At 33.7% G+C, this 24,086-nt stretch overlaps 1 protein-coding gene across 1 annotated transcript; it reads left to right on the top strand.

The window, feature by feature from the left end:
- Nucleotides 1-9,826: 9,826 nt before the first annotated feature.
- LOC120079396 (heavy metal-associated isoprenylated plant protein 36-like) lies at nucleotides 9,827-11,551 on the top strand. Its single transcript, XM_039033560.1, has 3 exons — nucleotides 9,827-10,062; nucleotides 10,166-10,241; nucleotides 10,563-11,551. Exons 1-3 carry the CDS (start codon nucleotides 9,892-9,894, stop codon nucleotides 11,366-11,368), a joined length of 1,053 nt encoding a protein of 350 aa, XP_038889488.1. The 5' UTR covers nucleotides 9,827-9,891; the 3' UTR covers nucleotides 11,369-11,551.
- The last annotated feature ends 12,535 nt before the right edge of the window (nucleotides 11,552-24,086 follow it).

A 24,086-nucleotide genomic window follows, 5' to 3' on the forward strand; every position in this document is an offset into this window, starting at 1 on the left:
CTCAGGAAATTCTTGACTAACCTGGAAGTAGTTCCATACGTGTCAAGGCCCATAACCCTATTGTGATAATGTTGGTGTTGTGGCTAATCCAAAAAACCTAGAAAACGCAAGCGTGAGAAGCACATTGAGCAGAAATACCACTTGATACGAGAGATTGTGTATTGAGGGAACATGACCATCACGCAGATAGCTTCGATGCTCAACGTTGCCGATCCATTTACAAGACCCTCGTAGTCATGACTAAGGTGTTTGAGGGTCACCTGGAGAGTCTGGGTCTACAAGACAGACCGCATTTAGTCTATAACAAGTGGGCGATTTTGTACTGGGCGTATATTGCAACCCTAGTTTATTGTTTTTGTGTACTATTGTAATAGTTTTCCCTTTTATGGTGTGCATCCCAGTAGCTTTAGTACAAGTAGGAGATTGTTGGGAATAATGCCCTAAATCACGTGGGTCTTGTACTTTGTAATCGTACTGTACAAACAATTTATTTATCTAATAAAATAAGATATATTTTATTTTACATTTAATAACATTGACGTGCAAAACCAATCAAATAATATCAAAGGTTATCTTCTGTAACTTAAACATGTATGTGGAGATATACAGGTGACCATGTTTAAGTGATAACCTAAATAGTCTATAGTAGATGGATAAGGCTAGGTACCTTATCCTGGTGATACTACAAATACAACATTCTTTGTAGTTATTACAATTGTTGTAAAATGCAACAAATGATATGATCCTAATCATTCACGTAGAGACACGTGAGCGGTGGTGTTCTACACCGATAGTTTGTATAAGATCGGACTATAAAATGAATAGTATTTCTATATAACACTGTTGATAAAAAATGACTTACGTTTCACCAGGATGACCATGGGTGACTTAACCTGAATCCCAAGTGAGTTGTGAATTCCTGCATATGAAGGCGATCCTTTGATCTACATGGGTGATAGTGGCTAGTTTCACCAACTTAATATGTCTACCATTTTGGGAATTTGTCTAATTGGGGAGTTGGGAATGCATATATACAATAAGAAATTCATTTATTCCCTATAGTTAGAATAAGTAGAGAAATTGCTCCATTAGGGGTTGATTATGAGGCTTGAACAATGTGGCGCCACACCCTCTCCTAGCTTTAGAGGGGTTCAGTTATAGTTGGATTACGACTTATTGTTCATTAGAGGGATCAATGGTACTTGAAGTTAGATGTAACTATAGGGACAAAGCGATAATTTTGACTCAGTTGTACTTGTGAACAATCTGTGAATGGTTAATGCACTGTTGATTGGTTATATCCAATAGACACAAAAACTATATGTAGTGCGAATAGTGCAGTTGTCGTTCTTTAGTGGAGTGACCAACCATTAATTAAAGTTAGTTCATTTAATTAATCAATCAAGTACCATTTATGCTTCAATCTATAGATCTATAAGGTCCCCTCGTTAGCTCAATTGGGATTAATGAGAATCGAATTAATTTTGGATTAACTTGAATTATTCAAATTAATAAAGGAAATTAACCATGCGAGATATAATTAATATAAAATCAATTCTATTAATATAAATTCAATTCTATGAGATGTAATTAATATAGTGTATATGATACATCGTAACGACTCGACTTCATAGGGCTTATACTAGGTCATTACTACATGCAAGCATAAATCTCAAAATGATCCTCTCATAAATTTTAACTAAAATCAAAAGAAATTTATTAGATACATAGTTTTTGGTAAAATCCAAAGAACTGAAACTTTGACCGTGTTCCCCCTAAAATATAAGTTCAAGATATTTTTCATGAAGATTTATAAATAAAAATTTCAAACGATGGAACTCTAAATCAAACATCAATACTAGAATTTAAAATATTAAAATATGAAAACATGAGCGGAAGCATCTATCTGGTCCTAATAGCACGGTCACACATTCCTTCTGTCATTCGTCGGTATGTCCTTGCTTTTACCTAAAAATATAACATAAGAAACAATGAGTATAAAATATTCCGTAAGTAACTCCACTACCGGGGTCGGGCTAAGCATTTATGTCCAATAAATGCAACATTCTAATGGGACATGCAAAAACCTCAACTCATCATGGATGGTCATCTAGTGAATAATTTAACCCCACTTACTATCAGTGAGATGTACCCACGAACCTCTGGTGAAATCCCGAAGAAGATCATTAATATCTAGTGAAATCCCGAAGAAGATCATTAATATCTAGTGAAGTCCCGGAAGAGATCACTAACATCTGGTGAATCCCGAAGGAGACGTTAATCTATGTGAATCCTATAGGAAACACAAATCTCTAGTGAAATCCCAAAAGAGATAATTAACCTCTAGTGAATCCCGAAGGATACTCTAATATTTGGTGAATCTCGTAGGAAACACAACCCTCTAGTGAAATCCCAAAAGAGATCACTAACCTATCTATTTAGGGGTGGCCATTCAAATTGCAAAAACTAAATTGTTTATAAAAACCAAATCAAATCGAACTGAAAACTCAGTGAAACTGAAAAATGCGATTCAAATGATTTGAAGAAAAATTGAAACCAAATTAATTCGGTTTGGTTTCAATTTCGAAAATCAATTTTGAAATCGAACTGGACCGTTTTTAGCTTATATATATATATATAAGGGAGTAAAACCGAACTGTTTTTAATTTAAAAAAAAAAAACATAGATTTTATAAAAATACCAAAACCAAATTTAAACCGAACCGAATCGCATTTAAAACTGAATTGGTTCGGTTCATTTGAACCAATAAATTGATTTGGTTCAGTTTCACATATTATAAAATTTGATTCGGTTCGATTTGACCACCAAACCGAACCAAAATGAACCGTTTCCACCCTTACCTCTAGTGAAATCCTGAAGGAGATCACCAACCTCTGGTGAATCCCGAAGAAAACGCAAACCTTCAGTGAAATTCCAAAAGAGATCACAAATCTCTAGTGGGTACATGACTTGTCACACCCCGCTCCAAATTACCCTCTTAACCTAGATGGAATGGTGACTGCAGCAGTTACCAACCCTTTTGCTAGCACTTACTGCCTATCTAACCTGTTAAATTTTGCTCAAACCCTGAATATGTACATTTCATCAATATACGAACAAAGTAACTCAAAACTTAACACATTTATATTACAGGGTTTCACAGCATTATTCATACATGAATATTACAACTTAGTGAACCCCATCTAGAATACTAGTCACTAGACAGACACATGTGTACTAACTAATATAGGTCTTCAATTAAACTTCCTTCAACCTGTTTCTTTGAGTGGCAGAGCAGCAAAAAAATGTTTTTTGGGAACTGACCGCTACCTGAAAGGAAAACATTTGAAAACATGAGCTAGAAACCCAGTGAGTGACTAACATTTAAATCATAATTTTCATACATAAATTTGATATTAAATTAAAAGCTTTAACTGAAGACATAAACTTGGCAACTATTATTCATGTCATAATCAACATCACATAGCACTTTTCTTACTTTGCTAGACTATGCCTTAGTCTATTTGTCTAGAGTGGTCCTTCTGCTCACTCCTTATCATTCTTTACCGCATTACTACTTAACTGGGAAGGAACCCTTTTGTTCACTTCCTAAAAACAAAATTTACATCCTTAGTCGAGAGAGAACCTTTACTCAATTCCTCAACGTCAATCCATAGCTAGTGTGGAGTGATCTCGACACTACCAATAACAAATTTTCTTTCATTCATGTGATTCTAGTTTAAGTACCGTCATACCTTAGGTACTACTGCTCAGATACCTTCTTCGTATACTTCAGTATCGAGCTGCTTGGATACTTTCTCCATGTCCTTCAGTATCGAGCTATTCAAATTCTAGGATAAATCTTCAGTACCTTCTCATCTAGTCCTTCAGTACTGAGCTATTCAAATCTAGGACTAAGCTTCAGTACCTTATCCGTGTACTTCAGTGTTGAGCTATTCAAATCTAGGACTGAGCTTCAGTACATTCTCATCTAGTCCTTCAGTACTGAGCTACTCACACTAAACTTGCTTATTCTTATCTCTTAATGACTTAGTTGCCCAAAAGCTTTCTATACTAATGCATCCTCTTGTTCATTGAAAAGCATAGCATAAACATAACATTAATGTGAGATGTGTTGCTTGGTAACTATTTGAGAATAGTTGTCATAAATAGCTTTCAGTAAACATGCATTGCTAAACATTCATAAGCATTAGCAATTTACTTAAAACATTTAAAGCATTTAGAGTCACTCACAGCCTTTGGCAATCCTCTTTATGTATATGCTTACTGTGCGTTGAACACTTAGCCAAATTCTTAGGCCTTAACTTGACTAGGCAGCAACATTATTACCATGCGTCCATGCCTTGCGTTAAATGTTCAAGCCTCCTATGCTACCAAGCTTCCAGCTCACGCCTATTTCCCATCGCATAGTAACCTTTGCGCCCATCGTTTAGCTCATTCGCCCGTCTTGTGGCACATCAACGTATGCCCCATGCGTTCGTCTGGTTGTGCCCATCGTTCAGCTCATGCGCCCATCTTGTGGCACATTAACGCATGTCCCATGCATTTGTCTGGTTGCGCCCATCTTTCAGCTCATGCACTTACGGCTTCAATATGTGTTGCATAGTCTAATGCTTCTCAGCGTGTCCTTGTGCCAATTCAACCTCCAACACATGCGCTCAACATCATCGTTAAACCCTTAAAGCTGCTTGTTTGTTTAACCCAATCAGCTGCCTGCTTGCTCAAGATTCCAGATTTAACTTACAATTTTAATAACTAATTTTCTAGGCCTTTTTCTCAAGAAATTTCCTTCTAAAAACACTATCTAAAATGTCTTAGTAAGCTTAACTTAAAATTTCAACTCATAATTCCTCGTGGTTGTGCCAAAATCCTCAAATCATCAAGACTGATCCTACTTACCCGAAAATTCGACCTCCAGCCGGATTTTTCATATTCCAGCTCGATTCCGCTAGAATCTCCCTCTGACATTTCAACCTCAACAATTAGACATACTCAGGGTTTGAATGGCTCTAGAATTACTTCATTTGCATGAGCGAACTTCTCCAAACCTCTGTTCAATGTCGAGCTTCTCTTTTTAAACTAACAGCTGTATGTTCTCCTTTTAACATCAAGCTGCCACTTCATCCTTAAAGGATAATATCAAACCTGAATATGACAGCTGGCTTAGCTGATCAATCACCAAGATGATCTTTTCCTCTTGGTTATCGATGCAAGGGTAAGCTCCCAAGCCAACGCTTGCAACCACATGGCCGCATACCTCCTCCTCGATGCATCGCCCAATCTGGCTAACGCATAGCTCACTTAAAGGCTATTTCGTCCCTCCTTTAGTCGCATACTTCTAAGCCAACACATGTCCTAGCCCATGCATAGCTGTCTTATTATATCAACCATGTGTTAGGCCTTCTTGTTTCATAGCATAACTTTAGCGTGCATCACATACTCCATCATCTAGTGCCCAACGTCTATCGTCTAGTGCCCAATGTCTATCGTTTAGCGTTTGTCGTGCAGCTCATCGTCCAAAGTATAGCGCTATCGTTTAGCTCCCCGCAATTACTACACGATCGCCCAACGCCCGCCTACACGATCGCCTACCTCATCGTGTAGTGTCGTTCACTTACTAAACGATCGCATACCCAATCGTATAGTGCCGCTCATCTGCTACACGATCGTCTAGCGCCTTTACTCGCACACACTTGAGGCTGCTGCAAGCCTTATCAACGCATCATGCCTTTCAACTCATGCATTCATCCTTAGTACCAACACATAGTTTATCCTTGCCTTCAACACTTAGCCTAAAGCCTTGGTTGCTACACATGCAACCTCATGTGTCCACACTTCTCCATCAACGCATGCCTACACTTTGTTTCCATACTTAGCCAATTTTCACTTAACACACTTGTTACTCACTTATGTAGAAAAATGGAGTATGGGGCTTACATGACTACAGGTAGAGGAAACTATTACTGACATAAATATCATGCATCATAAAACAAAGTCTCACACATGAATCATGATATAAAACTCATATATCCTCAAACATGTCAAATAAGATCCAGTTCTCGCTCATATATTCTTGTGAAATATTTTATAAAATAAGTTAATGCTCATACTTATCAAATACTTCAAGTAGGATAGTTATATGTTCATATTCCTTTTCTAATTGGACATCATGACTCATACAGTCTCAAACCAATTAACTTCTCCAATTAACTTAATTTTGGCTCCAAAACAAAATTAAGGAAACATATAGTCCAATCGTTGAGATAAATTACATCATTCCAAATATTTAATCAATTTAAAAAACACACTTTCTCCCAAGTAAATTAATCTAATTTGCCCTTAAATTGGATTAAAATTTTGATTATTTACATATATTATTTAGATTAATTATCTTGTCTCCAAATAAAATTTTAGTCCCAATTTATCAAAATAACCCAAATATTTCAAGACAATTTAATGAAAATTACTCGAAAAAAATTGGATGTTACATACATTATAATATGAAGTTTTATTTGAGAGAAAATAAATATTTGAATATGACTCAAATATTAATTATATGAATGTGGTTTATATATAAGCTATATGTTATATTATATGTGGTATAATATAAACTATAGAACATGTGTTATATTCAACATAACATAAAGTTTGTTATATATATATATATATATTCCTTTTTTTAGTTCAAATTAAATAATGGAGAGGAGTTATGGTAACTCTCTCAGCCCACTATCTCTGATAACCAACACGAGAGTTGGTTTCACGTTAAAATAAATATATATAAGAAAAGGACACAATTTTTTCTTGATCAAGGTATCTCGAGATCTCTTCGTGTGTGTTAATTCTCTGTGTAAAATTTCCTCTAAAAAAACTCTCCTCTCCCAAAATCAATTTATGCAAGCCCACACACTCGATTCTCTACCTTGAGAATAATGTAGTAACCCTATGGTGGTGTCCAGTCGTAGTGTTCGTGATTATGAGGAAAGAGTTCGTGTTGTTGGAGAACTTATAGTGGATTGGAGAGGAAGTAAGAAGATATGAATCTTTAAGGGTAAGTTGTGATTCTCCATTCGTCTCTCTCTTTTGTATTGTGAAAGCATGCTGTATGTATGAATGTTTATCATAAGTTTCTGTCATCTCTGATTTGGTACTATTTTGTAAAATTAAATTGAGAGACACTATGTCTTTCATGCTTTCGCTTCGATTTTCAAAACTTTCACAATTAAGCCTGGAAATAGGAATGAGCCACCATAGCCTAGAAACCCCAGTTGAATGGGCCCAATATCAAGTCCATTGACAAACCAAACTCAGGCCACACATAAACTATAGAAATGAAGAAGTTACCTTTCACATGAGGTATTCATAAATTTTAGAGTGCAATACCTTCAACTGCCCTTAAAGCATGCGAGCACTGAGATAATCATCCCAACAACCATAAGATTCCTTAAACTTCTCAAGGTTGGGTACTCACTAAAGACCAGAGTCTTTTGACGATTTTTTTAACAAAATATTCCAATACTTCAACTTTAAGAACATCCAAAGTGAAGTGAACACACTCATGAGATCAACAAGCCAAGAGCCGATCCAACATACAAGAACAACACATTAAGCTTCAACGTACAAAAGTAACAAACCAAATTTATTAGAGAATAAGCGCTTCAATCTTTACGTCGAGTATAAGTATGAGAGGGGGAATAAGAGTACAAATATTAAAAATTGTTTCACACCCAAATGACCCACGTGAAATCAATAAAATTCAAGCTCAACTTCACGAAACATATTTCTTCAACGACAAGCTCATAAGAACAATATTATTATAAACTAATTTAAACATTTACTCGCCAGAGATAAAAACGGTGGCATTCGAACAACGCCCTTTAAATTGTTGACAAAAAAACATTTTATTTTTGGTAGGGAGTTGATATTATTTTATCTAATTATTGCATGCACCTGCCAGTGCATTAAAACAATTTCAATTGCACAATAATATCTCATAAATTTATATCCCATTAATAACATATTTTAGTGGTTAAAACTTAAAGCATACCTAGCTTATCCAAGAAGCCATAGTTTCAAATCCTCTCTTACAATATGAGATAAAAATATATATCAATGTATTAATTATTCTTTAATCACATCACGAACATGATTTTTCTTGACGACTTCTATGTTACAAAGTATTGTTATCATTTTTCTTATTCTACATCAAGTATGATTCTCGCATTGTATTACAAAAATACCCCTCAAATGCTGGTTTACAACACACTAACTGCCATTCAAATCGTTGACTATCAAGGCTAATATGGTAAATAACCAAATTTTGGATTTAATTGGTCCAACATCTTTCCAAATGCTAATGATTTTTTTTTCTCTCCTCTCTTTTTCGTCTTTTCACGATATCTGATACGCTGTTTTCAGAAAAATAAACTAAAATAATTATAAAATATAGTAAAATTTTATAGAAGTCTATTCATGTTTATTAGTATTTATAATTGGTAGTTCTAAAATTTTGTTATATCTTGTAAATATTTTTAACAATTTTACTATTTGAAATAATTTTCCATATTTGATTTCATTAACTTTGAGTTGGTACCAGAATCTACAGATAAATTGTATAGTAAAATATTAACAAAAATAAAATAAAGAAAGAACAAAGGCATAAAGAAAGTAACAATATAGACTAAAAATGCAATCATCTTTATGTATTTGACTCTCATCTCACATACACAAAATATAAATTAAAATAGAAGAAATAATAATTTACCACTAACGATTATGAGATTGGACAATTTTGTGGGATGCACAAACATATGAACAACCCGAGATGCATCTAAGGAGTCAATTGTTTTGTGGACGTACAAATTCTCATCGAGCGGACATCTAGATTAGTGTGTTTGTTTTGTGGTAATGTAAGATGTTATGACATCTAAAAAATCCTAAACATTCTAAGATGCCTTTACGGAGGGTATCTCGAGAGTCTTGAATGATCTTCTAAAATATGGATTTTTGGATTTCAAGGGCATCTTTTTAAAATACTCTTTTACCCTTACTTTTTTTTTTTTATTCTTATATACATATTTTCGTTTATTTGCTAGCTCGTTTTTCTATATTGTGATATTTTAGAAATATATTCAAATTCATATTTATAGTATAACAAAAAATTGAATTATTTGTTTGAGAAAAATCACATAAAAAAAACACGTTTAATTAAAACTAAATTATAATTAATAAAAAAATATATTATATATGTTTAAATTATATTAAATCAATTATAACTTAATGAATAATAAAAAAAACAGTTATGTTACTTAACATAAACAAACATAATTATCGTAGTACTTATAGACATGTGAACAAAATATTTCTACAAAACAAACATACATATCTAAAATATTGGGCATCTATAATCTCACGCATCCGAAGTTTTGTTTTGCAACCATTTTGTTTTTATTATTGTTTTTTAAAATTAAATTTATGGACACTACTTTTACTTTCAAATTTATTTTTTTGTTATATATTTTTCGCCAATGATTTAAAAACCAAGCCAAATGTTGCTAACTAAAACAAATAACTTTTCAAAAAGTTGTTTTTGTTTTATAAATTTGGCTAAGAATTCAACAACCGTACTTAAAAAGTATACAAATTATTGTAAAAAATGTGAATAAAGTAGGCTTGATTTTCAAAAACAAAAACAAAAAAATAAAATTTTGGATAAAAAAAAACGAGTATTTTCATAAACAACAATACCCACCAAATATTGCCTCTGGTATTTGATTCTCTTCCTTTATGTAGCAGCTACTTTTTTCAAATTATTTTCACTCTCTTCTTTCAAAGGCATCAAAGGCATCTCCATTCATTCATTCAAAGAAAATGCTTGAATTACCCTCAAAAGCATCTAATCCTCCACGATCTCTCTCTCACTCTCATTCTCACTCTCTCTCAACAGACCTCAAAGCTTCAGTGTCTTTAATGGCAGAACCAGAAGGCAAGCCAGAGCCTAAAGAAGTTGAAGAAAACCCCGAGCCTCCTCTCATTTACAAGGTAGTTCAACAATTTTTCGTCTTCTTCCTCTTGCTAGATGCCTTTATTTTCTTGACGCTTCTATAATTTGTTTTCTTCTTCTTCTTCTGTTTCTGTTTCTCAGACGTGGATTTTGAAAGTCTCCATTCACTGCGAAGCTTGCAAGAGGAAAGTTAAACGAGTTCTCAAGGACGTTGAAGGTTATCTCTTATCTTGATGTTGCGATTTTTTGTTTTGCGAACTAGGTTATCTTCGATTCTCGATGAATTGAAAGAAGTTTTCATTGCTCTGCAATGGCGGTGATCTCTTTCTCTGTAACTTGATTTCTGCAATTAATGGCGGCTTGAACAGTCTGATCTGTCTCTATCTTTCTGAAACTCGACATTTTCCTTTTGTTAGGATTTAATCTGCTATATCTCTATAGTTTCGCTATTTTTCTCTTCGTTTACAAATCGATCGTCGTTATGTCTTTGGAATATGGATTGGAGAATATCTGCTTAATTATGAATGTGACTTTTCAGGAGTCTATGAAACGGATATCGATTTAAAGCAACAGAAAGTTGTTGTGAAAGGTAACGTCGAATCAGAAACTTTGATAAAGAAATTGTTGAAGACAGGGAAGCACGCGGAGCTATGGCCGGAAAAAGGAAAAAGTAAAGGAAAATCGAAGAAGAAAGAGAAAAATAGCGATTCCGAAAGCTCCGACGAAAGCAGCGGCCATGAAGACGAAAAAGAGAAGGTGAAATTCGAAGTACAAGATCCGACGAAAAATGGAGACCCGGCTGGGAAGATAATCGGCGGCAGCGGCGACAGTCAAGCAAAACAGCCTGGTACTGCACCAGCCGGTGATGGCCAGACCAGCGGCGGTGGAGGTAAAAAAAAGAAGAAGAAAAAGAAGAAGAAGAGCGGCGGCGGTGGCGGCGGCAATGCCAGCGTTGAAGCTCCCGGTGGTCATCCAGCAAACGGAGTACCACCAGCCGGTGCAGATCCGGGTCATCTAGAACCCGGTCCACAACCTGCACCCGGCCCGCTTCCAATTATAGCCAATGAAAGCCCTCCACGTCACTTTGTGACTCAATACGCACCGCATTACATTGCGCACCCAGTTTATTCGGTGCGGTACAGTACAGCATACGCAACGTGTTCTCAGCCACAGCGCGAATCATATTATGCCACGCCGCAGCAATATTCTTATGCGTACGTGCATCCAGGTGTACGACCTCAGCTTGATTCTCCACCGTCCGATTTTGAGCCATATTCATCACATCCGTCTGATTCTCTCGAGATATTCAGTGATGAAAATCCGAATGGCTGCTCAATTGTGTGAGGGGTTTTTTAAATTTTTGCTCCGAAATTACCATATTGGACACCGTAAATGCAAAATGTTGAACTATTGTAGGAGTATGTAGAGGGGTACTTGTGTAATGTACAGGTGGCTTCTGTTTTGAACACATTTTGTTTGGCTACATCTCGAATTGGTTAAATTAGAGCAATACTTGGTGAATCTAAACCTACTTTAATCTTTATAAGTCACTTCTAATTACAATGAAGAAAAAAATAAATATATATGTTAAATATAAAATTGTCACATGTCAACTTGTGATTGAGCATTTAGGTGAGCTACGCAAAAATTCAGTCTAGAGTGTACGTAAGTATTTCTCGTTAAATTACACCAAATACCTATAATTTTGAGGTAAGTTTAAATTAGACTATCAGAACTCGTTTTGTATGGAATGAATCGATTGGTTGTCAAATACCATCGTTTGAGGTCATAAACATTTTAAACCGTTAGGAGTAAGATTTTACAGGAGTCAACAATGTGGTGGAAGTTTTGTTTTTGTTTTTATTGTTATTATTTTTAATAATAATAATATGTGAATCTAGCTTCTTCTTTTTTTCCACCCCTTCGAAGGTGAACGAAGCTGTTCGTGTTGTGGTAACTCTAACCATTTCATTTTCAATGGGAATTAGTTTATGCATTTAGTTTGTTTGTCGTTTTTTATGCTCTCATATTTTAAATAAAAAATAGTTTCGTTGAACTTTCAAATTGGTTCTAAAAAGTCTTTTTGAAATTTTTCCTTCTTTTGCCGAAATATTATGGAAATTGATACAACTATATGTAAAATTTGAAACAAATATGTGACATCATTATAACATTGCAATGTATAAAATTTGTTATATAAATTATTTTACTAATATTTTTTATGTGAAATAAATTGTAACAATCATCCCAATCTTCTATATAATTACATGTGGTATTACAGGAACAATGTTTAGTTTCAATGGTATTTTTTGGAATATATTTAAAAAAATCAAGGACAAGGATGGAGACTTTCAACGTATAAGGGCCAATTGAGGCTTACTTCAAATCTCATGAGTATTTTGTATAATTTTATTTTTTAATACTACTTTATGTAATTTAGGTTCCATGTGATAAAAATTCAGTTTTAATTATATATTCTTGTTGTGTTTGTTTTGTTGTTATTTATTCACTTGGATTTTATTTTTTTACATTTCTTAAATAAACATTTGAATTCTCAAATAAGTGTATAAAAATTCAAAAAAACAATTTTAAAAAACTTGATTTCGTTTTTAAACGTTGACTTAAATTTTCAATATTTTCTAATAAGTGTGAAAATATGAGAAAATAATTACATTTGTTAGAAAACAAAAATAAAAATAATTATCTAATGGAGTCAAGATGTGTCAAGTCTCGTCCTTGTATGTAATCAAATTCATATGTCATTGATTTCGATAAACTTTCTTTTAGACGGACGACTTCTCTAACAAGTTATAATTTTGATTCTCCTGTTACAATGTCATTTATATAACCTCGTAAATATATATTGATACATCAATTATTATTTAATCACATCACACCATCATTTCTCTGGATGACTTTTATGTATAATTTTTAATGTTATATTTCAAAATTACCCCTCAAACTCTAGTTTACAATACGTTTATCTACCATACCAATCTTTGACAAACTAAGGCTAATATGATAAATATCAAAATTTTGGATAAAATTGGTCCAATACTTTCTAGAGGACATTAAGCCTTTTCCCTTCCATCTTTTTCTTTTTTCACAATATTTGATTTGATTCACTTTAGTTGGGATCAATATCCAATGATAAATTCATAGCAAGATATTAACAAAAATAAAATAAAGAGAATAAAAGCACACATAAAGAACAATACCCACCAAAATTGCCTTTAACATTCTCCTCCTCCCATTTTTAAAGAGATTATATATATATATTCGCTTGGTCATTAAAAATTCCCGTTATTTGGCATTCACATCAAGAGAATCTCATTCTTTAGTATTTATTCTCTCGCTTTCTACCTCATTAGTTAAAACAAACGTTGTTTCATAACATTGTATCGTTTTTATGTACAATAAGAATTGGAACTTCGAACCCATATTTTTTGTCACCAACACATTCATAATTTCATATGTTAGTGAATTATGCTTGCTCTGGTCATGACATTGTGTTTTTTAGTAGCTCATTTTTAGATTATTATAAGTTTGAAAACCATAATTATAACTTTATGAAAAAATTATCTTTTTAGTCACTAAATTTTGAAAAATGTGTGTTTGTTATCAATGAATTTTCAAAATGTATATTTTTAGTCATCGAGTTTATAAGAGTAGGGTTAAAAGTTCTTTAGGTCAATTTCTTTTTTTATTATTATTTTGAATGCTTTAGTGACCTTTTAAATTATAAACAATAATTTTAAAAAAAAAATCAAAAACAAAAACTATCTCGTCTCTTTGGAATTATTTTATTATTTTTATAATAAAAATGTCATGCGATCATTTTAAAAAATTACTTCATAGACTTTTAAAATATTTGTAAACATGATTAATATGATTTTAAAATATTTAATGACAAGAAAGTTACATTTTGACAAGACTACACATACTTATTCTTAAAAACACGAGGAGCGGAAAGTTGCGTTTTGAAAATTCACGAACACACATATTAGAAAATTCGAGAACTAAAAGAGTAAATTTTAACTTTATAGTTTAGTTTTTATACATTATCGTACTAAAAATAAATAAACGGCAACTTCTAATTTTCCATGGACCAAGCTCTCCTTTAATTGAATGGAGACAAATTGACTCAATTACCGCTTATAAAAGAATACAAGCTTGAAAAGGGAGAAAAAAATTAACGAGTTTGTCACTCTGGATATTCAGAATGAAATCTCTTTGTATTATTTCGCTTCTGAATGAATATGAAGAATGAGATGACAGTATTTATATAGATGAAGAAAATAGCATAAATTAGTTCTACAACCAAGGAGTATATTACAAAACTAATGAACTAGGCTTCGATATTTGAGCCTTTTTAAATATAAAAAATATTTAAAAATATTTACGCTTTATAAGAAAAAATTCCAAAAATTTTCCAGCTCATTTAACAATGATTTTAACCATAATATCTATGTAGCTCTAAAAGCTAAAGCTGTATTCAACCTTCATGCTCGATCTTGAAATAATATATTGTTTTCTGAATCCGCATACAATCGGATTATTCCCAAAGATAATACAAATACCAGAGGTTGATTTTTTGTCATCTTGGATCTAATGCCCAATCGGCATCTGTAAAACTAACTATATTAAGAGTAGAAGGTCTTTGCAAGAATAAACTAGAATCAAATGTTTCTTTGAGATATCTCAGTATTCTTTTGACATTTTGCCAATGAATAATTGTCGAGGCATGCATAAATTGATATCCTTTATTTACACAAAAATCAATTTCAAGTATTGTTAGAGTAATGCATTGTAAATATCTCACAATGCCTATATATAGAAAACGATCATGAAATTTTTCGCCTTGAGTAGTTAATATTGTAGATGAACTAATAGTAGGGGTTGCAATTGTTAGGATTGGTGTCCTAATTCTCTCGGAGTCTCGTAGCTTTTAAACATTATACACATTGTTGTGAATAAAATAAGAGTTATTTTTTGCATTTACTCATATTCAATAAACAAAAATCCATGGTTATTGTATGTAAACTTAAGCATGTATATGAGATATACAAGTGGATCATGCATTAAGTGATAACCTAAAAGGTATGTAGTATACGGATTAAGGAGGGATACCTTATCCTTGTGACACTACGGATACGACCTGCTTTGTAGAGGTTTACAAGTGTTGTGAACTACTACAGATGGTCTGATCCTGACCATTCATGTGGAGACATGCGAGTGGGGGTGTCTTATACAAAGAGTTTGTATAAGACCGGACCACAAGATGATTCGTCTCTTTATACAACGTTGTTGATACTTGAGACTTACATCTCACCTAAAAGACCATAGGTGACATGACCTTAATCCTGAGTGTTTTGGGAACTTCTATCTTTTAGGGCGGTTATTTGATGAGTATGGGTGAGAGTGACCAGATTGGCAACTCAACAAGCCCACCTTTTGGGGGTTTTTTCTTTCTTTCTGATTTTGGAGTTGGGAACTCAGTTACACAAGACGAAAGTCACCCATTCCTCAAAGTAGGGGTAAGTAGATAGATTGCTCCCTTAAGGGCTGATTCCGGGGTTTGAACACAGTGGCCACAGCCTCTCTTTGGAAGAGAGGACTCGGTCATAGTAGGACTATGACATATGTTCATTAAAGAAATAAGTGGTACTTAAGGAGTTAAATGTAACTATAGGGGCAAAATGGTAAATTGGCCTAGCTGTACTTACGAGCGATTTGTGAAGGGTTATCGCACTGTAGATTGGTTGATATGAATACAAAATATATCTGTAGTGAGAAGAGTGCAGTTGTTGGTCTTTAGTGGAGTGTCTGACTGTTAACGAATGGTGGATCCCATGACTAAAGAGTTTAGTCAGTTATTCACGTACCGTTGGAGCTTCAAGCTACAGGTTCATAAGGTCCCTTTGGTAGCTCAATGGATTCAAGTTGAGAATCAGTTCTTGGGGTTAGTTTGAAATGTTCAGATTAACAAGAGGAAATTCAATTATATACGATATAATTGGTGTGACGTATGAGATACATCAAGTGGAGGATTAATGTAAATATGATTTACATTAAATACCATAAAATAGAAAAGAAAAAAAAACTATGGTTTATATGTTTCACAAGATGAAATATTAAAACTATAAGTTATAAATATAATATGATAAGTTGGTTATCATATTTATTTATAATAATATTAATTATTTGATAATTATCTCTTTTTCTCTAATAACCAACTGAGTGAGAGGTTATTAGTAGTTTTATGGTAACTATGAGATAAAAGGAAAAATATTTGCCTAATTTTAGAGAGTTGCTACTTTCGAAAAGTTACTCACGGTAAAGCTATCAAGTGAAAGTGTTTCACTAAGTGATAGTTAATAGAGAGACTAAACGATTGTGGAGATTAACTAAGCGATAGTTCACTCAACTGATCGTAGCTAGATGATCACGTGGCATTGTCTATACGATAGGCTTCCATCTTCTACACGATCGAGCATATCGTCTATATGATATATAACATCATATCTCCCACTTGCTCGGTCGTCTACACGATTATTGTCCTCATGTCTCGTCCTCAAGCCAAGTTCATACAGAACCCACAACTTATTGATTCTCACACAAAGAATACCATGGTAACCATTATGGTGGTGTCCTCACTCAACTCGATTGGTTTTGAAGAGTCGAAAGCCGTTCGTTGGGCTCGTGATCATGGTGTTCGTTGTGTTCATGCTGGTGATCGTGTTGCACCGGTCATAACGTTCGAGGGTTGTGTTGTTGTGGACGCTAGTGGATTGATTGAGGAAGTTTGAAGAATGGTTCTTCAAAGGTACGCATACTCTATCCCTTGATATTCTTTGAAAGCATGCTATAATTTATAGTTATGCATGACCTGTTAGTTTCCATTCTTGTGACTGTAATTGTTTATGTTCAATTTCGAATGGAATTTGGAATGATCTTTCCGCTGCTCGTGGAAATTCTCATGTCTGATTTCCTTCAACAATACCATTAACTTCAAACATCCGAGCTTGATGAAGTAAATCAACAGTGTATTTTATTTGAGACATGAACAAATCTCCAATTTTAGGATAGTATACTTTAATGCCAAGGAAATATGTCAAAATTCTAATGTCTTTTAGTGAAAACTTATCTTTAGTACATCTATAATTTTCTAGTTGAATATTTGTGACTTTCAGTTATCACTACATCATTAACTTAAATCAATATGTAGCATTTTTCAGTTTCAGTCCATCTATATAACAACGAAGGATTGCCTTTGAGCAAGACAATCCCAAGGAACAGAGAAAATAAATTATTCTTTCAAACCAAGCCCTCGGTGCTTGTTTAAGACCATACAATGCTTTGTTCAGCTTGCAGACATATTTGTCGCTTGATTCTTCAACAAAGCCAATAGGTTGCTCCATATACACTGTATTTGATAATAAACCATAAAGAGAAGCATTGTTTATGTCTATTTGCTGCATCCATGATACGGAGAAAATGTAATAAGTACCCTGGTCGTTACAAAATTTACAACAAAGCGGAAGGTTTCAATATAATCTATATCAGTTGTCTGATGAAAACATTTGGCTACCAAACAAGCCTTGTACCTGGAGATCAAACCATTTGAATACCTTTTAATTTTGAAGATCCATTTGCATCCCACGATCTTACTATTTTCAGTACGAGGTATAAGATTTCGGGTATCATTTATGATTAATGTTTTTTACTCTTCCTTCATAGCAACTCTCTAATGATCATGTTTCAAAATTTGTTTTGCATTTGGTAGTTTAACCTCTTTATGATCAAGTAAGGATACTTTAGGCTTGAAGATCCAATTATTTTCTTTTTTATTGTGGGACGTGTAGATACTAGATTGGGAGAAGATATAGTAATATTAACACTTACTTCATTATTGGAGCTCATATTTGGTTCAATTGATGGGTCAACATTCAAATCAGTTGTGGCTTCAGCAATAGGACATTGTTCAACAGAAGTTTCAGCTAATGAGTTAACATTTTGATCGACAATGGATGACATCGATGAGAGTGTAGTAATATTATCAAGAGTCGTTGGTTCAGATGTCGAGGCTGGGATTGTCAATGGGAGAAGAGGACAAGTGAGGTGATTGGTGATTAGGAGATTAGTGTGAAAGAATAGGTGAAACATTCAATGGATAATTGAAATAAGATAAGTTTTATGTTGGTATATGTGAAAGAGTATTGGTGGATGGGATATCATTTGGACAAATCAGGTGAATTTGTAGTCGACTGTTTGAAAATGAATTTTCATTCAAGTTAACGTATCTTGAGATGTACACTCTACCATCAGAGAAAAGACACTTGTAGCCTTTGTGTTGGTTGTTGTAGCCAATAAAAGTATAGGGTGTAAATATAAATTCAAATTCATGATCATTATATGAATGAAGGTAGGGAAGCAAAAACAACCAAACACATTTAGAAAAAAGAGATGTGGTATTTTGATGAATAGAATTTGTAAAGGACTTCTATCATGAAGGTTTGGTGAAGGCAGCCAGTTAATAAGGTAGATGCATGTGGAGAAGGTTTCATCTCAATATTTTAGAGGCATATGTGATTGAGAAAGAAGTGTAGGACCAGTTTCAACAATACGACGATGTTTTCTTTCAACAATGTCATTTTGTTGGGAGGTATGAGGGCAAAAGAATCTACGTGTCAATGCCACGAGTTTGTAGAAAGGTAGAAAAGGTTTTGAATTCACCATCCTCGTCAAATTGAAAATGAATGGTTGACATGTTTGGGAGTTTTTATACTCGAGTTTTGAAAATTTTGAAGGCCGCTTGTGTCACATCCCGCACTAGATTACCCTTATAACTTGAATGGAATGGTGACTGCAGCAGTTATCAACCCTTTTGCTGGCACTTACTGCCTATCTTACCTATTAAAGTTTGCTCAAACCCTGAATACATACAAATTAACTCAAAACTTAACATATTTACATTACAGGGTTTCACAGCATTGTTCATACATGAATATTACAACTTAGTGAGCCCCATTAAGAATACTAGTCACTAGACAGACACATGTGTACTAACTAATACAGGTCTTTAAATACACTTCCTTCAACCTGTTCCTTTGAGTGGCAGAGCAGCAGCAGAAAAGTCCTTTGGGAACTGACTGCTACCTGAAAGGAAAACATTTGAAAACACGAGCTAGAAGTCCAGTGAGTGACTTAATAAAAACATAAATCTCATGCTTAAACTGAAAGCTCGAAAACATAATACTGGAACTAAAATATACCAAGCAAACGTGTACATAAAACCTTTAAAATCATTGTATCTGAAACCTGAATCTTAGCTAAGAATGAACATTCATCGCTATAATTCCCAGTGTCAAGCCATGGCCAAATGAGACCTCTACTTCGATCTCTTCATACTAAACTATGGCTAGGAGAGATTCCTACGTCGATTTCTTTAAATATACCGAAGGGCATCTCAAACAAATTCCTCTAAACATTAACATTGATAACTACTTTTAAACACCATTAAACATCATTATTCCCTAGTTGAGAACGAGCATACATCGCTCTAGCTCCCAACGTCTATTATCGGCCACGAGACCCATGCTTCGGCGTCTCTTTACTGGTTTATGGCTTAGAAGACCCATACTTCGACCTCTCCTTCAGAATTACCCACGTGCACGTGGAGGTTTCTATGTACCATAAACACCTTAGGTATATTTATTCAGATACCTTTCTTACCTTCAATATTTCTTTTTATTGTATTTAAGAACACCAACGCATGTACTTTGGCAATTTTAGGTATTTAAATACAGTACATCAAGCTTCACTCAACCTTAGTTTTAACCCTAACGCATGTTCCATACTTTGTAAAATAAATTGGCTTAAATCGTGTTGAACTAGCTTGTAAAAACCATTAGCATGCGTTAGACCTGGAAAACATACTTGGAAAACTCATACATTAGTAACATCATACATTGATCATGCTTTCAATCCCTCGACGTCGTATTAATTACGTGCACGTGCTCGTAACTGAGTACCGTCGTACCTTAGGTACTTAACTAGGATACTTTCTCATTGTCCTTCAGTATCCTGAGGATACCTTCTCATTGTCCTTCAGTATTCGTCATATAACTAGTCATAAACATTTAGTTGAACACTAAGGCTTAGTGCTCAGATCATCATACTAGTTCATCGTGAAAATGGAGCTACTAAAGCATGCTGAAAGTATGTGGACAAGATAACATATTTAAATCATATCAATTTTCATGGAAAACATGCATGAGAAATAACTTCAAACATATGTTGCTTGACACTTCATTTAAACACTTAGCATGAGAAATAACTTCAAATAAATCATAGTTTCTAAATCATTAAAACATCAACTCATCACATAGTTACTCACAGCTTGTCAGGGCTCTTAACGGGACTCTCCTAGCTCTTATTGGCCTGAAAGGACATAATTTATGGTTAAATTCTTTAGAATTATTGGCAGAATACCTCAAATAGTTCATTTACTAATAGAGCTTTCCTCAACAAAACCACATTGCTAGCGAGACAACCATTATGAGTGAATTCATCCTCGTGAGCGAGATCCTCATGACCGAGATCAAGCATTTCTTTAACAAACTTCAACCTAGCGATACTCACCATACCAATGAGATTCAGCTCATTTTCTAGTGAGATTTCCTTCTTGATCGAGATCCTCATCACAAAATTAGCGAGATTATCATCCTGAGCGAGAGCCTCATTCTCTTCATCTCGCTATCGCTCTTCATGGTGAGCTGTTTGCTTGTTCTTCCCAAACAGCTGTTTGCTTTTGCACAGATTCTCTGTTTCAATTTCAAAAATTCATAATTCAAAATCCTAAACTCTTTTAAAAAAACTTCATTCTACAAACTTGTTTAAAATTGAGTTAAATTTCTTACCTACAAATTTCAGCAAAAAATTTCTTATGGTTTGGCCTGGAGCTTCCAATCTTCACCTTGAACCCTGATTAATCTGAGATTCTGCCTCTTCTGCAAATTCCTTATTTTTTGTTCTTCTTCTCCTACAATCTTTTTCTAGCAAGACAACCTCGAAAACTAAATTCTCCCATCTTTCAAATGGCACCAATTTCACTAAATTTGCTCATGTAGATTGCCGAAACCAAGCTTTTGAAGTTTCTCTTCCTTTTAATCTTTCTTCTGCCTCCCAAGTTCAAGGATTAACCGCCACGTCACCCCATATTTAGTGCTTCCAGCCCAAACCAATAAGTGAACTTCCCTATTTAATATGTTTTTCTTTTCCTTTCTCCACAACTCCTATAAATAACATGAATTTTCACTGATTAGATATTTAATATATCTTTCCTTTGGCTAAACATACTTGTTTAGGAAATTTAGAATTCGGGGCTTACAGCTTGACAAACGAGAAGTTATTTATTATTGAGAATATTTTTCAGATTACGACTTTTAGCTATATGTTTTGCAACAGATAGAGATGGTTGACCTAGTCTCTAATGTAAAACATCAATGGAAGGTAAAATATTTGAATGTACAAAGAAGCAAGTAGAATCTAAGACTTCAGTAGGTATAAATGGCTTCACTGTAGTGATGATCTCCAAATACGTGTCTTTGGAACGAGATGAAGCTTCATCCATTTTAAAATAATACAAGCCTTCGTGAAGAAATCCTTGAAGAAGATAGAATCGGTTGCTCGGTCTTTCACAATATAATAAGAAGGATGGAATTCAAAGTAGGCATTATTATCAAGAGCAAACTGACTAACGCTGAGTAAATTTTTGTATCAATGGGTATATGCGAAGCATATTCTGAAGATGGAATATTCGATTTGGAGTTTTAAGAGAAGCATAACCAAGGTGAGAAATATGCAAACTTGAACCATTGGTTGCTTGAATTTGCTATCCTCCTGAAGTGTCAGTGCTTAGTGTCAAATTAGTCAAATAATTTGTTATATGATTCTTTTCCCCTAAATTCGAATAACGATTTCTGTCTCTGTTTATATCTACTGCAGAAGCCATTAGAGTTGTTGAATTAGAGTTTGAATTATTCGCTAGGCCTAAGTATTGTCCTAGAACTCTGAAGTAACATTTCTTGACAGTGTAACACCATCTGGCATTGAACACTATCCCTGGTCCAATTCTTGTTTCCTCCTTTTGAATTATTGTTTTTAGTACAATCAAAATTCATATTTTTGTTCATCTTCATATTGTTAAGATCTGTAGTAGTGTCATAAGGATCATGAATCCCTCCTTAATCCTTATACTACAGACCTAATTAGGTTATCACTTAAGGCATGATCCACTTGTATATCTCATATACATGCTCAAGTTTACATACAATAACCACGAAGCCTTGTTTATTGGATATGAGTAAATACCAGAATGAAATAACACTTACATGTGTATAATTACAAACAACGAGACTCTGGAAGAATTAGAACACCAATCTCAACAATCTCCCACTTGACCCAATGTCTTGGGAAACTAATGTACAATACAAGAGAAAAACACGTACAATATACAATAAACTAGGGCATATCCCAATATCGTTTATTTTCAGTACTCTCTTGAAAAGCAAGATTCACAAATGGAATAAGAGAAGAAGATGAGGCAAAAATCATTTTTTCCTTTTCCATTCGACTTTTTTTGGATAGAAGAAAAGAAGTGTTTCTGGTAAATCAAAGGCATCCTTTAGCGAAGTAATAACAGAGACAATTGAATCATATTCAATTCCAAATCCATAAAAGTATATGTAAAATATGATATTTCGTTGAAATTGGTTTGCCAAAAGCATTTTATCGATCAATAAGATTCTTCTTCAACTTTCGTAAATGATCTTTGATAGAGAGGTTTCATTTGCTCATATTCTGTACTTCTGTCTTGATGTCCATCACCTACGCCAGATTCTTCGTCGCAATCATTTCATTCAAATTTTTCCAAAGTTCGCTTGAAGTCGTGTAGTGAAGAAGATCTCTAAGTATTCCCTCATCGGAACATAATAACCAAGAAAAAAATCAAGCAATCTTGTCTCCTCTATCGATTATAAGCTGGATATTCATTCTCAACAGCAACACTGTCTTGAATAATCGGTTTTTCACCATAGATGTGATATTCAAGCCCATTTTCTTATAGGGATGGAACAATCTGTAGTATCCATATAAGAAAATTTGTGTCCTGAGCTTCACAATCGAAGTCTTGTTCCCTCAGTTTATTATTACAATTTCTTATGCATTTGTGGATTCCACGATAGATCGAGAGTGAATAAAGGGTTTGAAGGATCGATGATGTCGTTAGACGTTTAGCTCTAATACCATCTAGATATTTAGAATGAAATATCTTTGTATTATTTTACTTTTCAATGAATATGAAAACAATATTACATGTATATATAGAGATTAAGAAAATAACATAGAATAGTTATACAACCAATGGGTATATTATAAAATTATTTGATGGACTTTTTAAACCTATTTTTAAAAATTCAAGGATTAAAAAGATATGTTTTGAAAACTTAGGGACCAAACACTCATATTCTTCAAAACTTGAGAACCAAAAGGGTATTTTTTTCAAATATATATTTTAATTAAATTAAACTATACTATATATTTTCGTATTCATAATATTGTGTAAATACATGCACACTTTTGCTTTCACACGCGTATATCATCAATTTCAGTTCAATATATTGCAATCAAAATCATTATGTATTAACGATTACAATATCCTTTGGTTGGTTAGTATGTTTGTAAATTGAATGATTCAACCTCAAAATTAGGGTTTAATGGATATCGATATCTTAGATATATCGTATAAAAAATCTAACACTTGTAGTTTTAGATAGGTTTTCAAACTTCAAGAGGTGTCCGATGAATTTACTAAATACAAAATTAAAGTTAGTTGATTAAGTTAAACATAATATTTAAATAATATATATCTAATAGATCAGATAATTTGATAAAATTTTGAGTATGTACGAATTCAATTTAGAGACACATATATTAGACATTTGTACAGTTAAGGGTTCGATTAAATATAGAACTCTTAAGTTAATGATATGTTAACACT

Source organism: Benincasa hispida, chromosome 6, assembly GCF_009727055.1.
Source record: "Benincasa hispida cultivar B227 chromosome 6, ASM972705v1, whole genome shotgun sequence".
NCBI classification, from domain to species: Eukaryota; Viridiplantae; Streptophyta; class Magnoliopsida; order Cucurbitales; family Cucurbitaceae; genus Benincasa; species Benincasa hispida.

Bases quoted from the DNA above. Each gene is read 5' to 3' on its own strand.
- LOC120079396 (XM_039033560.1), top strand. From the start codon at position 9,892: ATGCTTGAATTACCCTCAAAAGCATCTAATCCTCCACGATCTCTCTCT. The intron at 10,063-10,165 runs GTAGTTCAACAA...TCTGTTTCTCAG, and splicing joins AGCCTCCTCTCATTTACAAG to ACGTGGATTTTGAAAGTCTC. The intron at 10,242-10,562 runs GTTATCTCTTAT...GTGACTTTTCAG, and splicing joins AGTTCTCAAGGACGTTGAAG to GAGTCTATGAAACGGATATC.